The sequence below is a fragment of the Varanus komodoensis genome, unplaced genomic scaffold (genome assembly GCF_004798865.1).
Source record: "Varanus komodoensis strain SLA01 unplaced genomic scaffold, ASM479886v1 scaffold29_1, whole genome shotgun sequence".
Taxonomy (NCBI): Eukaryota; Metazoa; Chordata; class Lepidosauria; order Squamata; family Varanidae; genus Varanus; species Varanus komodoensis.
Window position 1 is genome coordinate 6,123,134 of NW_025335759.1, and position 15,723 is coordinate 6,138,856.

Below are 15,723 nucleotides of genomic sequence, written 5' to 3' on the forward strand. Positions count from 1 at the left end.
TGCCCCACTTCATGGCTTGCAGAAGAGCTGTCGGCAGCAAACGCCATCCAGGGGTGCAATTCTGTGCATGTTTAGACAGAAAAACATCCTACAGTTCCCGGTTTTCCCCAGCCAGCTCCATACAGGGAGTTGGAGAACTTATGTCAGTCTAAACATGCATAAGATCGCACCTGAAACGTAAATAAAATAAAATGGTTTTGCCATCAGGACTGAGCACTACCGGTTGCTCCAGGGCGAGCTGACACACCTGGACCTTTGCTTTTTCTCTTGATATGGGATGGCAAAGTGGCTGGCGGCCGCAAGACCGGCTGGGACTGCTGGCAGCCTGCAGTGTGCCTGGGCGGGGGTGGGGGGCACTAGATTGGCGGCAGCAGTTGGTCCTGCTGGCAGTGGAGAGCAGTGGCTGCGGTGGGGGAGGCGGGGGGAGTCCTCTGCCTGTTCCAGCTGACACTCGAGTCGAGGCTTTGATGCTGGTTCCTGGCAGGGCGGACCCTGTACTTTCTTCTCCGTCCTGAATCCGCCAGTGCCGTGCAGCTTCATGGAGTGCCTTCCCCAAGGGCTGGACCTGCAAGGTCATCAGCTTTCTAGATGCGGTTGGACTACAAAGACTATCATCTCTCACCTGTGGCCATGCTGGTTGGGGCCATTTACAAATGGCCCAAAAAGGACAAAAGTGGGTGGCAAGTTGCCTGAAATGTGGCCATGCTGAGGTGTCCATAGACGCAAATTCAGAAATTATAATTGGCCTGCATTTCTTTTCCAGTTCTGTCTCCCAGAATGGCCTTTGTGAGGAGGACAGATGGCCACCCTAGACACCTTTTAGGGCAAACCTTCCTGGGTTGCATACAGCAACATCCCGGACTGTGAAACTCCTCGTTTCTCAGGCAGCTCAACAAATCATGCCAAGAGGCATTGGGTATTGCAAGCCACCGAGGCGCCACTCTGCCAGTTCCAGCCATCACCAGCCAAACAGTTCCAGGAGCCTAGGCTGCAGCCCCAGACTTGTGGAGCCCCCAGGCTATTTCAGGAAGGCTGTGATGAAGCACACCTTGGAGTTGACTGCATCATGAATGAAAACACAGAGATGTGTTTTGAATGCACAACTTGGCTACATTAGTGGTCCCAGAGATTGGTCAGACTGTCACAGAACTGTAGAGTTGGCTTTGAGGTCTAGAATTGTGATTTTTAAGAATTAATTTATTTTGTACGTTAGTTCAAATGATCAAGATGCTGAGCCATTACCAATTCATGCATTTTCCACTTGGAGCAGAATTGTGGGATACATACAAGTCCCTCTAAAAACTCATTGGTTCTCCTCAGCTCAGAAAAATGACCTCATGTCCTGAGAACGTATTGTGTGAATGGAAAACGGATCCCTCCCTTTCCGTCTTCTCCTTGAGGCAGAGATTATGGAGAGAAGGTTGCTGCTGATGACAGGTTTTTCCACAGCCCAACAATTTGGGGTGGGTGGGAAGGGAAATCGGGCAGATTCCTAAGAGCTGCTTTCAGTGTGGCTGCCCCCAGATTACAGCTCTTCTCCTTGGCCACCGTTTCTTCCCACCAGAAGTGCTCAGTCAAAGACCTACCACTACTAATTTATTGCAGATGGCCATTCCTGCTTGCAGAGAGGAGAGGAAGAGTAAATCGTGGGAAGTCGGCAGGGCAGCCAATCTGGGTTTACAGCAATTATAGCACAAAACCATGGATTCATCACATTTTCCTGGAATGAGCAAAAACTGAAAACAGCTGGGGAGGGGGGAAACCCCTCCAAAGAGGGGAGGGGGAGGAGGGGGAGGGGGGTCTCCCCTCAAATGTCCTCCTTCCATATGCGTCTCTCTAGCAAGCAGCTTTCTAAGTTTTAACTCCTCAGCCTATGGCAATGAGGGGAACGCACAGCCCTCAAGATGTTAGTGGATGGCCATTTGCATCATCTCTTGCCACTAAGTGACTGACTAATTAACTGACCCACAATTTGGTGCCACTGCATGTGAACCAGGACACTGGAGTCTTCAAACAAACACACGGATACAGATGTCAGAGCTGAATATATTGTGTTTAGCCACCCTGGTTAAGGAGGAGTCTGTCAAAGTGTTTTGACTCCAGCTTGTGCAAATAGGTCGAGTTATGAACCAGTAAGTTGCAATTGGCCGTACTTTCAGTTGGTACCCTTAGATAAGCGCTTTCTTTCTCTTTCGGAGCCTCTTGATCTGCCACATGGGTGATCGTCATCCCGACTTACCTGATTGCTGTGAGAATTACAGCCAGCAAACCCCTCTAGGAAGCTCTGTGAAGGCCTGAAAGGATCATATCCCTGTTTAAGTGCTGCGATTACTTGGTGGTCAGCGTTGTTCCATCTTGAACTCCTGGATTCGCAAGACAGCAGCCTAGTACTGCCAAAAGCAAGATGCGTGCTGACTGCACTTCCCATTGGCTCCAGGAAGCATAGCCAACAGCGAGGGCAATTGGAGGAGATGCCTATGCCAACTGAAGAACCAGCCCATACTGGGTAATGTGGCATTGGGAGCCCCCCCCCCCCCCCGAGAGGCCTGTGAGCGAGGAACTGCCATGCAGTGAGGCAGGGCTGGGGCCCAGGCTCAACAGGCGGCAGGGACTCCATTCGTGGAGCAGCCCGGTGCTCTGGGCCACCTGCCAGTGGTGCCTCTTGGAAGCATTTTATGATTTGGCCCTTCCTTGGCAAGGAAGGTATTTTACTTCATTAGGTTTCTACAAAACCTAGCTGCTCAGAGGGGTTTCAGCCAAACAACCACCCTGTGAGGTAGGACAAGCTAAGCAGATTACAGGGTGGCCACGAATCTTTTTCTACAGAAGAGATTTTTTTCTTGGAAAATCTGCCACATGACTATCCTCTATTTGCGGACTTTCTCTGTTTGAAGGGCTGTCCTGTCCAATTCTGGCTTAAAGATAAAGCACAGCAAGAACTGATGCCCATTTACCATTAGTTGCAAACAGGAGACTGAGATTTCCATGGTACACGGAGATTTACCATATTTCTATTCCAATTGTAATAATTATTTCTGAAGTCGCCCCTATACATCTCAATTACCACATGCAAATCAATGCAAAGTTGTGCCCCCTGCATGGATGCATTTCCTCTTTTGTGGCAGTTCCTAAGTAGCATATGATACAGACTAAGAGCAACCAGCAACCTTCAGGGCTTTGCAGGAATACGAATCGGTGCTTTCCGCTGCCAGGACCAGCAGTATCAGAGTGCCTGTATTTTTGAAAGGCCCCTTAACCTCCTTCCCATCGCGGCTCCTGCCTGCTGGCTTGCCAGGCAGAGAGCCAGTGAGCAAGGCGGGCGCGGCATCTCCCGCTCGTCCTGGGCTCTGGTCCAGAGCGAGATGCAGGTGAACAAGGAGGTTGCCAGGCGAGGACGAGCAGCAAAACCAGCGGAGGCCGGCCAGGGGGCCCCCTGCTGGGAGCTGCCGGACCAGCCACCCCTGTTGTTCACGAGTCTCCCGCTTTGTAATTTCAACAACTCGCCACAGGGTGGCGGGCTATGTTCAAATATTTCAAAAGTTTTCCAAAAAGATTTTTATTGGAACAATATATTGAAGATCTCTCCAGTTAACCAAATCTTTGCAACTCAGGTTCACTCTGGAACCGAACTGTGATGGCAGAAAGTCCTTTTTTTAAACTAAGTTAAAATATGCTCCACTGTGCCCACCAAACCGACTCACAAGAATGATGTTTGGCAAGCAGAGTCTCCCACAACCCATCACTGAATGTCAGGGTGGAGACCCTGAAAAATCAACTCCAACAACCCCAACAAATGGGTCCAAGGCAGGGTAGTGGGAATTGCAGTCCAAGCTCTGGAGGTGCACATGATTTCCCCACTCCTGCCGAGTATAATATCCATCCGTCTGCCCCCAAGCTCATCTCAGTGATGGCTGAGAAAACTACATGGTCTTGGAAGGCCCACTGTTGAGGGCGGTGACCAGGCAGGGGAGAAATAGGAAACCAGATGGAAGAGGAAATGAAATGGAACCACCTTGACCTGGAGCGCTCCACATTGCAAGACTTTTCTCTGAACTGATGTCCCTTTATCTGTATACTCGCCTCCTGCACGCCCACCTCTAATGAAGCAGTAGCCGGTTATGGGGGTCGTTCTGGGACAGGGCGGAGGTCATTAATCTTTCCACAGGTCCCCCAGAACTGCGTGCACTTCTGCCTCTCCAAAGAACTCTGCTTCTCTGCTTCCTCTCCCTGACCCTCAAACCCCAGGATAAACCAAGGCAGGTGATGCAGCAGCCCTATTCTTCTTGTTAGGTGCTGTCAAGTTGTCTTCGACTTACAGCGACTCTAGGAATGAAAGCAATCCGCAATGCCCTGTCCAGGAGAATTCCATTCAGCTTTTCCAAGTTCAAGGCTGCGGCTTCCAATCCATGCTATAGCTGGTCTTCCGTTTCGTCTTCTGCCTTCAACTTTCCCTAGCAGGATTGTCTTCTCCAGGGAGCCCTGCCTTCTCTGGAGGTGTCCAAAGTATGACAGCCCCATTTTTACTTCTAGAGAAAGCTCTGGCTTGATTTGATCTAGATCTCACTTGTCTTTCTGCCAGTCCAGGGTATTCCCAAAGCCTTTCTCTAGCACCATGTTTTGAACATATCAATATTCTTCCTGTCTGGTTCCCCCCCCCCCCATAGTCCATCTTTCACTCCCATAGATAGTGATTGGGAATACAAGAGTTTGGATGATCTTGACCTTGCTTCGTATCCAGTAAAGTATCCTTGATATTTTCTAGTTCCTTCATTGCTGCCTTTCCAGGTCTGTCTTTGAATTTCTTGGCTGCAATTTCCCTTTGAATTGATGACTGAGCTGAGGGATGTTAAAGCTTTCAGTTTTGTTTTTTTTCATCATTAACCATGAAGCTCTGTAATTCTTCTGTGGACATGCTTTTGGTTTCTTTGTTCTTTCACTTTCAGAGTTGTTTCACATCACTGCTGCTTTCTGCCAGGAGCCTTCCTGAAGCTGAAGTTCACGTCTGAGGGGCAGGTATCACTTTTGGAATTCTGTGGGGACCAGTCTGGGGAGACGTGCGTGATCAACCCAGCAAATTCCTTATTAGTGTAAGAGCTTCATTAGGTCGCCAGAAATATCACAATAATTGTGCAGACATTGTGCAAATGGATCTGGGAATGGTTCTTATGATCTTTAGTTTAAAATAGCAAGAATATGTGGCTGTGCAAAAGAGCTTATAATCTTTCTTGGTTCAAAAAATTTATTTATTTTTTTGTTCTTCACATCATCAAGTGCCTCAAGTTTAAAACAAAAAACCAAACCCCGCATGTATCTCCAGCCACAAGGGCAAGCCAACAACACAGAAAAGCCCTAGAATACTTTTTAAATAGTTTCAAAAAACAGAACAAAACCCACACAGAACAGTGTCGAAGATGGTTTCCATTATAAATACAGTGCAATAATTATGTACAACTTTTACAATATTAAGACAAGAGCCACAGTTGCAGAGCTGGGCCAAATACATTTGGAAGGAGTTTCAAAGATTTTCATTTCGTACAAGACAAAGAAAGCACCAAGCTATGCGAAGGAATATTCCCCTCCCATCCTTTTGATGAACACGCACTCAATTAAGATCAAAGCTGAGCTGAAATTCATTCTTAATGCATGCTCAGGCCATATTCAAATCTAGCTTACGAAGCTGGTTCAACAGCCAAACACCCTCAAAAAACAGCACACGAGGAACATGAACGACTAATTATCCTACAAACCAAGTTCCAAAGCATTTACAATCAACAGAACACTGTAGAATGATTACTAAGAAACAAATGGAGGTTCTCCAAACCTACCATCCATTTTTCTATGTACAAAGTAAGGGACTTTTTTACACAACGCAATCGATCAAGAGACCTCTGTTTAAAAAGCTTATTTTCAAACTGGTACACAGTACAGAGCCCTTTAAGTATCCTTTTGTGGCAAGAGAGGAACGCCTCCAAGCAAAACATGTGTGCACACGTGCGCACACACACACACACACACACACACACACACAGCACTGTGGCATTTTCACCCAGGATTTACCCATTTTCCGAAAAAGAGATCCCTGAACTCCTGTTGGGTGGTTGGCAACCGGCAGACCATGAGCAGCATCCGTCCCCTTGGTGTGGTGGGTCTTGAATGGGGAAAGAGCAACTTGAAGGGAACCAGCTGGAAGAGACGGGGGTGCACCAAGGCAGGGCAACAGAAGCCCGGTGGCTCGTGTCGTCTTGTGCAAAGCGGGGCTGCCCCCTGGGAAAGGCTGGCTACTGAGGTCTGGTCTCCTTGCAGCAGGGATGGCTTTGGTCCAACTCGGAGCTCCGGAGGACCTGTCTACCAACCAGAAGAAGCCGGCCTGCTCGGTCCTAGACCTCCTGGCTGCACAACATCTTCAGCTGGGAATGATTTGCTCAGGACAGAATTCATAAAGGGAAGGATGCTCAAAGGAATAACTGAGCTTGATCGCACAAGCCCTCTGCAGCCAGAAAGCAAATCCTCACCCAGAGGTGTTCCAGCCCTGCATACAAGTGGAATCACTCCTGCATTAGCACAGCCTCTACCCCGTTGTCCATCACTCAAACACACCAAGGCCTCTTTACTTTTGGAGTAAGTGCCCCCGACACTCCTTGCTCCAAAGATGCCCCACCATAAAACACATGTGCTAATGAGAGCAGCCAATGCCACCAACTAAAGCAGCTTTCCCTGTCCTGGTGTCTCTCCAATGTTTTGGACTACAACTCCCAGCATTCCTGAACATGGGCCATGCTGGCTGGGACTGAAGTCTAAGACAACTGAAAAGGCAAAGGGAGGGGAAAGAGGTGGAACTGAATTTTTCTGCAGCTCCCCACTGAAGGGCAGGTGGGGCCCTTTGGAAGAAAATGCAAGTGAGGTGTGAAATGCAAGGTAGTGGTGCTTGATTAGCCAAGGTGAGAGAGAGAGAGCGAGCGCGAGCACTTGGGGGCCAGCCTTGCCCAATAGGCCATTTGATCAAGAGCAGCAGAAACGTGAATTCTTTGTTCCCTGAGAAAGCACGGCTTCACTATCGATAGCTGGTGCCACACCAGGGCGAATGCGCACCTTGCACAAGTTGCAAGACTGCCACTAAAAACAGCTTCCCTGCATGCAGATTTTCTGCCCCATACCATCTAGGGAAAACTGGAGGCTCAACTGCGGCTTATCCCAAAGGGATGTCTCCCCACTTCTGCCGCTCTGCTCACAGCCCACGGTTGCCTGGCGAGCTTAATGCAAACACAGCTTCAGGTACCAGATGCTGTTCGCAATGCTTCTTTAAATAAGCACAGACAGGACAGCAGCATCCCCTTCTGGGGGAGAATGAAATATGTTTCTACAGCTGTGGATGTCAGCCCAAGCAAAATCTCTCTCAGCTGCTCCATTGCCTGGTCCTAACCGAAGGGAGGGGAAAAGCACGCTTCTCTCGCTTGCTGGACCAAATTAAGCAGCTGATCAGTCATGCAGTTGTGGCGGCCAAATGATTAACCAGGCACTGTAATGAGAATGAAGCCCCTCTTATTTCAGGATATGAGGATTTGCATGGGGAGACTGAAAACATCTGGATCTGCCATTAGAAAAAATAAATGAAAATTCCATCTTCCAAGCAAGTTTCCATGGACAGGGTATGGCTGAAGACAAGGGCTGAAGGAGACCGTTGCAAGAGAGCCAAGCCTTCTGTGGCTGGAAGCAAATGTTCCTTCAGGTCCATGGGGGGAGGGTAGCACGTCAGGTGCAAAAACACCTGGAATGCAGGTGCTGGGAGAAGAAACATGCATCAGAGAGAAATGAGGAATGGAGCTGGTCACCCTGGAATGGCTCCCACCCAGAGGGGAGCAGCCACAGCGGAGATTTGCTCTCTTCAGAGATGAACAGGAGATCAGCGTGTCTGGATCCAATTCAGGGATATGGATTGGCTTCTTTCATACAGATCGCTGCTCATTTAGACCCCAGCCTTTAGGCAGAGCAGGGCAAATTGTGGCCTTCCTGAGGTCTGTGCCCACGATCCCATCAGCCATAGCCAGCACAGCCAATGGTGACGGTTGACGGGAGCTGTAGGCCAAACATCTGGAGGGCTGCAAGTTGGCCAACACTTGGCCTTTAGCAGCCCGAAGAAAATAAGCCCACCTCTCCTCATTGCACCCACTGCATTAAGTTCCGAAGGGAGTTCCAGCTGCTGCCCCGAAACAGAAAGCCGTGCGATGCATTCATGAAAGGATTAACGCATCGGAGGAGGGCGATGCTGGGGTCTCCCAGCAAACCCTGGGGAAGGCTAGGCACCCGAAGTCACAAAGGCTCCCAAACCCACAAGCATCACCCGAGCACGCTGCTGGCTCCGACACACGGCACTGCCAGCCCTCATTCTTCAGACAGCTTGCCCTGTGGTTACTCAGCGTTCAAGCCCCCTAGATGGGACCAGAGCGCCAGAAAGTGGAGCCAAGGCGGCGGCTCATTCTCAGCCCCCTACAGCCCAGCAGTGGCGGCTCCTTCAACACCCAGAACCTGCGCCAAATTGCTGGCAGCACTCTTCTCTCTCCGGGCGAGTGCTGCACGCAGAACACGAGCAGGAAGCAGAGCGTGCTTTCCAGGGAGAGGTGGCTGGCCACCTGAGGAACTTGCCAAGCCTCACCCCAGGCGGGAATCGCCCTTCAAGCTCACGATACTCACCAAGGATTCCTAACAGGAGCTGGGAGGCCAGGCAGAAGCCAGAGGCTGCCTATAGCAACTCTCGGCCTCCACACGGCGTCGGAGTGGGGAGAACCAGAGCCCTTGACGGCCTCCGGAAAGCCTGGGAGGAGCGCCAGGGAAAGCTCCACAGCCACGTGCCGCCAGGCCAGGGGCCCGAGGCCTGCGGTGGCCGTCCATGCATGCACGCGAGTGGATCGGTAGCACCGTAAGAAGCAGCAGGAGCCCCGGAGTCAGTTCTTCAGCAGGTCACCCAAGTCGTAGGCCTCAAATAAGTCGCTCACGCCCTCCCCCTCCTCCAGGCCCCACAAGTAGTCCTCGTGGTCGAGAGGCGGGGAGAAGCTGACAAATGGCCCCGCGTCACTGTAGGAGGCGGAAGGGAGCTGGTCCTCCGTCTGCTGCAAAAGGTGCTGGGGCAGCTCCAGGAAGCCATCTTCTCCTTCCATCAGGCAGCTTGGCAGTTCCATCTTCACGGACTCTGCTGGGGAAACGGGAGAAAGGCAGTGGGTGAGAGAGCAGAAGGGGGGCACCTCTAGCATCAGCAGCTCTAGGTACCCTTCCGAAGGCCAGGACGGGGAGCTGCCATTTTAAATGCCCCTAAGGATGCTATCCTACAGAGCACTGTGGGAAACTAAAGGGGCGACTCCCAGTCCCAAGCGTCTGGCACTGTCCCCAGATAAGCAGCAGGAGCCCAACACCAGAGGGGGAGTCTTTGGATCAAAGCTGGCCCTGTGCAGAAGCCGGCTTGGAGACGGCCGGTGGAAAGCAGCAACACACATCTTCCAAAGCAAATTGTCCCACGGGTGCCAAGGGGTCACGCCCCACGGAACCTCCTGCGTTACCTTTCGCTGGCGAGGGATTGCTACTCTCCGGGTGCAAAGGAGCCGGGAAGCTGCCCTCCTTGGCAGGACTTTCCTCCAGGATTTCCTCAGGACACAGGTACACCTCAATAGGACCATTGGTGCTTTTCAGGTGGAGCTGGACATTCTCCTGGACAGAGGGGAAACAGCGTTAGACCGCAGCTGCCTTCCCAGCCCGGTGCCCTCTTGGATTCTGGTGTCCCTCCTCACTGCCCCACCACAAAAGGGCCCAGTAGAGTTGTTTACAGGGGGCCTTGGGCAAAGCACCTTGTCACTGGCCCCCTCCTACTACCTGGTGGTAGCACCAGAAAAGAGCTGGATCTAGGAGCAGCCATTTCAGCTTCCCACAATGCCCAGGCATGTGGCACCCTTCTGGGGCACTGTGGGGAATTAAGATGGCAGCTCTGGAGCCAGGACACTTTCTCCAGGGAGGCACAGGGCAGCTGTCAGTTAGCCCCCTGGTGAGCTCTGGGTCTTGCAATGCTGCGAAGCCTCATCGTTCTTGATCTGCTCGCACAAGGCCTTTCCGCTCCATGCTTCCCAGCCAAGTCCGTCAGCAAAAGTTGCCTTCCTGCCTCTGCTTATTCAGTGCAGAAGAGCTGGGGACCAAGCATGATTTGCTTCCTTACTCAGAGAAAAGCCAAGGAGAACTGGCCCACCCATCCACCAAGTCTGTCCAGAACTGCTCACCTCACAGATATCTGGCACTTCCAGCCGAGTTTCTGGCGGGGCTCTGACCACAATCACCGTCTGCTCGTTGAAGTTGCTAATGGCACGGATATCCTGATACGTCACATATGCTAGCGTAAGACGCCAGGGGGTGGAAGATAAGGGAAAGAACAGAGACCTCCCCAAGTTGCTGACCCACCAGAGAAAGCCTTTACTCCTTGAGAATAAAGCCACATGTCCTGTCTTTGGATCTCCCACCAGAGATGGGCAGAGCGTGAGGATCCTGCAGGCAGGCAGAGAGCCAAGTATCTTCATCTCCACCAGGGAGCATCTCTGTATGTGTCAAATGCCTTTGAGTCCAAGGGCAGCATTCCATCGTGGGGAAGCTCGTGGGGGCCTCATGCCAGGGAGGGGCAGGGCTGAAGGCAGCCGAGGCCGTGCCAAAATACCTGCACGTTTCAGCATAAAGCTCTCACTGCCAGTAAATAAACCTTTCAGACTTGGGGAACAGGAAAAAAATGAGCTGGGAAATCAGCCATCTATTGAGGTTGCAGGACAGATGGGGTATGCTCGCTGGGGGAGCCCAGAGGGACGCCGTGGGCAAGCCAGACCTGCTCTGTGGACCTGGGACTCAGCACCACTGCTGTGTGTGATCGCTCAGCGTCAGAAATCCTCACAGTTCCCAGATCATGCCATGAGCTGGAAAAAACCTCAGACATTAGATCTTTATGAGAGCCAGGGCGGTGCAGTGCTTAAGAGCGTGGGACTGGGACTCAGGCGACCCGGGTTCGAGTCCCCGCTCAGCCATGGAGCCGACTGGGTGGCTCGGGGCCAGTCACAGACCCTCAGCCCAACCCGCCTCACAGGGTGGTTGTTGTGGGGATAAGCTGGAGGAGGAGGAGGAGGATGTAAGCTGCCTTGAGCCCTTGCAGGGAAAAGGCAGGGTATGAACTGAACGATGGATGGATGGATGGATGGATGGATGGATGGATGGATGGATGGATGGATGCCATCAGCATTAGGGAAGACTTGCACTCAGTCAACTTGGATGCACAGAAAGGAGTCTCAGAACAGACCCATCACCTCTGAAGGGACTGTGGGCTACCGTTCATTTCCAAGAGCGTGCGTGGGAGTTACAGATTTGCACGCTCACCAATATTCCAATACAAAAACAGCCACCTTCGTACAGGAAGCACTGCGTCAAAAGACGAACCATTTTATGCCTTAGAAGCAAAGGTAAGGGATGATGGCAGAAGAGGAAAAAGATCCGTACGGAAAGAGGAAAAAGAAAGAACTCCCCACTCCCGTCCTGGCTGGAACAACTTGCAAGGGGTGAGGAGTGCTCTGCAAGTAAGTCACACCCCCATGGCCTACACTCAAATAGTGTAGTCCTGCCAGGGCTGTGCCGCCTGACCATTTTGGAGACACAGTCCTCCCACCCATTCTCCCCCACGATCCCAGCCCTCGAAAGGATATCTCTGGTTGGTTTCGTCGTCGGTCAGGTGCTTCAGCTGCAGCGTGCACTCGTGGATGAGCTTCTCCAGCACCCGCTCGGTCTTGGAGAGCTCCGCCAGGTCCTGCCGCAAGGCCTGCTGCTTCATGGTGACGGAGGAATCCTCGAAGATCCCCGTGCCCCTGCGTGGCAAGTTCAGCAAGTTAGTGTTACCGTCGGTGAACCCAGAGCCTGAGCTGCAGCACGGGAAACGCCTGAGCCAACGCTGGGTTTCAGAATCCTGCACCATGGAGGGTGTCTCTGAGCCGATACAGAGTTCAAAGATGTCCTTTTATTTTGAAAAGGGAAACGTTAAAAAGTAGTTAAGGACACTGATACTGTGCACCGTTGCTTGTAAAGGAGACGAGTGGGAAGGAGGGCATTCATTGGTAAAAGAAGACAAATAGCAGCTGATATAATAATAGTTGAGGGAGAACATTGCATACTTAGGGGCCACCATTGAGAAGGCCCTCCTCTGCCCCCTGGCAAACCTCTGAACCGCCCTTTCCCACAGAGGAAGCACTTGGGCTGCAATCCAGCACATATGGAGGGCACCAGTTTGGGGGAGGATGATGTAGCGTGACCATTCCCATCCGCTAGATCCGGCTTCTCATCCAGCATCAATTCCTGAGGTCCCGGGTGCCCAAGGCACTTACATCCATTGGATGTTGTTCTTGGATTTCTTCCGGATGAGCTGGATCCCCTCTAGGACGTTGGTGATGTCGTAGATGCGGCGCTTCTGGACATCCAGCACCTCGGCAGCCCGGTTCAGGTCCAGCACACCATCCTCCGACTCACTGAGCAGGTGGATGAACTTCTTGGTCAGCAAGCCGAGGGACGTGTCGTAGCGGGTCTTCTCGCCAGGCGACTTGGGGGCTGGAGAGCAATGCCAGAGAATCATCAGAACATAGCAAGAAGTGTGGCAATTCCGGCTCCCCAGTTTCCAGCCGAGCAACACTCTTTCGACAAGCGGGTCGCGCTCGCAAAAGGAGGTAGAAGGACAAAATGGATCAGGCCCAGGCTGTCTTCCTTAGTGGCCCAAGGACAAGCAGTACAGCCACACCCCCTTGAAACTGGGGGAGGCAACTTCTGGGGACCAGTTGCTCACCCCAGGGGGACTCGCGCCACCAACCTCCCCAAGCTGCCGCCTCCACACTGCCAAATGTGCTTCTGGAGCATGATTTTGCACCGAGCACATGATGCATGTTTTCCCCATGCCTTGTCTAAAAGGGAAACATCGATATTTTCACTGCCGTATTTTGGTGTTTCATTGGGACATTTACACCCCAGAGTTTCATCAAAGGAGCCAAAGATGGCATACATGGTTCTCCTCCTCTGCCTCTTTTCCTCACAACAGCCCTGTGAGGCAGGCTAGATTGCAAGTGAACGATTAGCCCAAAGTCACCCAGTCAGCTTCAGTGCCAAGCAGGGAACTGAACTGAACCTTTTCATTGGCCCAACATTTCAATAATTTTAATTTGGTGTTATTAATATTCTCAGTTGCAGTTAGTTCTTTTGTTTCATTATTGTATTTTTCATTGCTTGTGTACTTATTGCTTATTTATTTTGCAAGCTGTCCTGGGACAATTGGATTGTGTAGGATGGGATAAAAATATTGCAAATAAATGAATAAACTCAGATTCTCCCGAGTCCCAGTCCAGCATTCTCTCTGCAGCAGCTCTCAAATTCAGCAAACACGCTAGCCTGGTGGAAATAGCGGTGACTGCAAAACCAGGCCGGGGGCCCCATGTGGACTGCGGGCGACATGCTGCCCGCCGCTGACCCAAACAGACTTCCTACCTGGAGCAGCCAGATATAAAACAGAACGGGGCTCCTCACCCCTTCCCTGGCAGCCCCCTAAGTGACACTGCTGAAATCCCTCTTCCCCACAGCTATTCAAAGCAGCTCCCGTCCTCTTTTACGCACAGCTGCTCCACTCTGGCCTCTATGGGGCAATTGATGGGGGGGGGGGGGCATCTGTATTTCGGTTGCTTCTCCAAGCTGTTTCAATGGCTTCCTCTTGTCAAAAAACAGAGAGAGCTCCCTCTGCCGGCACACTTGGTCTCCTTTTCTGCTGCACATGTGGTTGTAATCATGTTAGTTTGAAAATGTGCCCTGCTTTCCTGAGGCCATTAGTCTCCCATGAAAAATGGGGGTCGGCTGGGACAGACTTTCTTTTAGTATGTTAAAGCAGGCGTCTTAACCATCAGACAAGAAAGCAGGGGGCAATAGTTAAGCTTGGTTTTAAAAAGACAGAACAGGCTTTGCTCCATTTCACTGTGCTGGAGTAGCAGGCAGCTCCCCCAAATTTATTCCTCAATGCTGTAAAATGTCCCAAAGGGAAGGATGCTGCATCCTTGTTTGGAGAGGCCTGTAGGGTCAAAAAAAAGATGCCAGCCCCCATCAGTCAGTGGCCTGACTCTATATAATGAAGCTTCTGCAGATCTGCTAAGAGCCATGCTGCTTGTAGGCTGAACGGAAGAAAAGCAGAGCCGCACAAGATATTGCTAAGTGGTCACCTCGAGAGGCAGTTCAGGCCTTTTGAGTGATCAGCTAAGTGGCCGCTTAAGAGGCTGGATTGATTGCACACCTGCTCGGATAAACACGAATAAACATGTGTGTTGTATGTGTATAAACGTGTGTGGGAAAATGTGTGTGTGTAAGTGTAGGAACAGATGAGAGAGGCAGCGGGGAGCACCCCTGCTTCAGTTTAATCCTGCTCCCTTTCTCAGGGGTCACCCCACCTCTGGCATGTGACCCCAGAAGTTGGTCTCAAAGGAGATGTGGCCCTTGAGCTAAGAAAAGTCCCCCACCCCGATTTAACAACGAAAGACTGCCACATTGCCCCCCACATCTGCCATCCAGTACTTCTGGTCCCACCTACTTTTGGGGCTTGGGATGGGTGGGAGTGTCCTTCCCTTGCCCTTTGGGGTCCGGAATTCTGGGAGGCACTGCTGGCCAGTTCCTTCGAGATCGAGCTTCCGTTTGGCCTGCAGAGGAATGAGAGAGAGACTGCCAGTTAGGCTCCTGCAAGAAGTTCAAAGAGCAGAACAAGCCCCAGCTGGTTATCCAAAGCTGCATTGCAGGTTTTCCATTTCTCTTATCAGGCACACAGTAAGATCTGTTCATCATCTATAACAGAAAATAGTCCAGGAGGAAAATCAGAATAAAACATTAGACCACCTCTCAGGAGTTCAGTGAAAAACAAGATAAATCATAATAGTGGAAATAATAATACACTAATATTGCTAATAATTATCAGTAAGGGAAAGTTTTTGGTTGATTAAATTATCTCCCTGTTACTACAGGTTCAGGCCTCTGTCTGAGAATTACTGAAAATCCAGGCTTCTGATCAGATAAGATCAAGGTTTTGCCCTTTAACAAACAAAGCCAAGTCATGCCTGTTTCTAGGTATGATGTTTGTTTTCCAGGCTCAGCTCAACAGTGCTGGTCTTAACATATTCTATGCATGTTACCCAGAATCATCCCCCTGTGTTCTGTAAGGCATATTCCCAAGTTTGCATACTCTAGATTGCAATCTCAGCAGTTTAGCCCACAATACTTGAAGAACTACCTCCTCCCCTATAAGCCTGCCCAAGCATTAAGATCTACAGCAGAGGCCCTCCTCTAGCTTTCCATCATTATTAGTGGTGTGGTAGACATGCAAAACAGAGCCTTGTTTGTGTTGGCCCCTGGGCCATGGAACACTCTTTCCACATGCACACAGCAGATGCTTTCTTCTTCCAGCAGCTGTTTAATCCTCAATTATTGCTCCATTCTACTGCTGATGGTTAGCAAGTCTTTGATATTCCCCAAGGCAGGCAACCCACTATCTTCCAGCTATTTTGAACTACAATTCGGAGAAGCCGGGAAGGGGGGCTGCATTCCAATGGTGGACAGATCCAAAGGCAAAACAGGGCAGGCACAACAGAAAAGGTGCAGAGTCCCGAGTGAAACCATTGTTATATTTTATCGTCAAGTTTTTGCTGCCAGTAA

At 50.9% G+C, this 15,723-nt stretch overlaps 1 protein-coding gene across 3 annotated transcripts in view; it reads right to left on the reverse strand.

Annotated features, from left to right (window-relative positions):
* Positions 1-5,216: 5,216 nt before the first annotated feature.
* The window catches only part of E2F2 (E2F transcription factor 2), a 34,326-nt gene continuing 23,819 nt past the window's right edge, over positions 5,217-15,723 (reverse strand). Inside the window, exons 2-7 of one of the 3 annotated variants that reach the window (XM_044435230.1) lie at positions 14,612-14,717; positions 12,384-12,603; positions 11,712-11,870; positions 10,257-10,371; positions 9,549-9,696; positions 5,217-9,184 (exon numbers count right to left, since the gene is read on the reverse strand). In XM_044435230.1, coding sequence (XP_044291165.1) covers positions 8,940-9,184; positions 9,549-9,696; positions 10,257-10,371; positions 11,712-11,870; positions 12,384-12,603; positions 14,612-14,717 — 993 coding nt within the window. In that variant the 3' untranslated portion in view covers positions 5,217-8,939. Of the gene's footprint in view, positions 9,188-9,548; positions 9,697-10,256; positions 10,372-11,711; positions 11,871-12,383; positions 12,604-14,611; positions 14,718-15,723 lie in introns of all 3 variants that reach the window. The other 2 variants (XM_044435229.1, XM_044435231.1) reach the window with 2 other exon arrangements.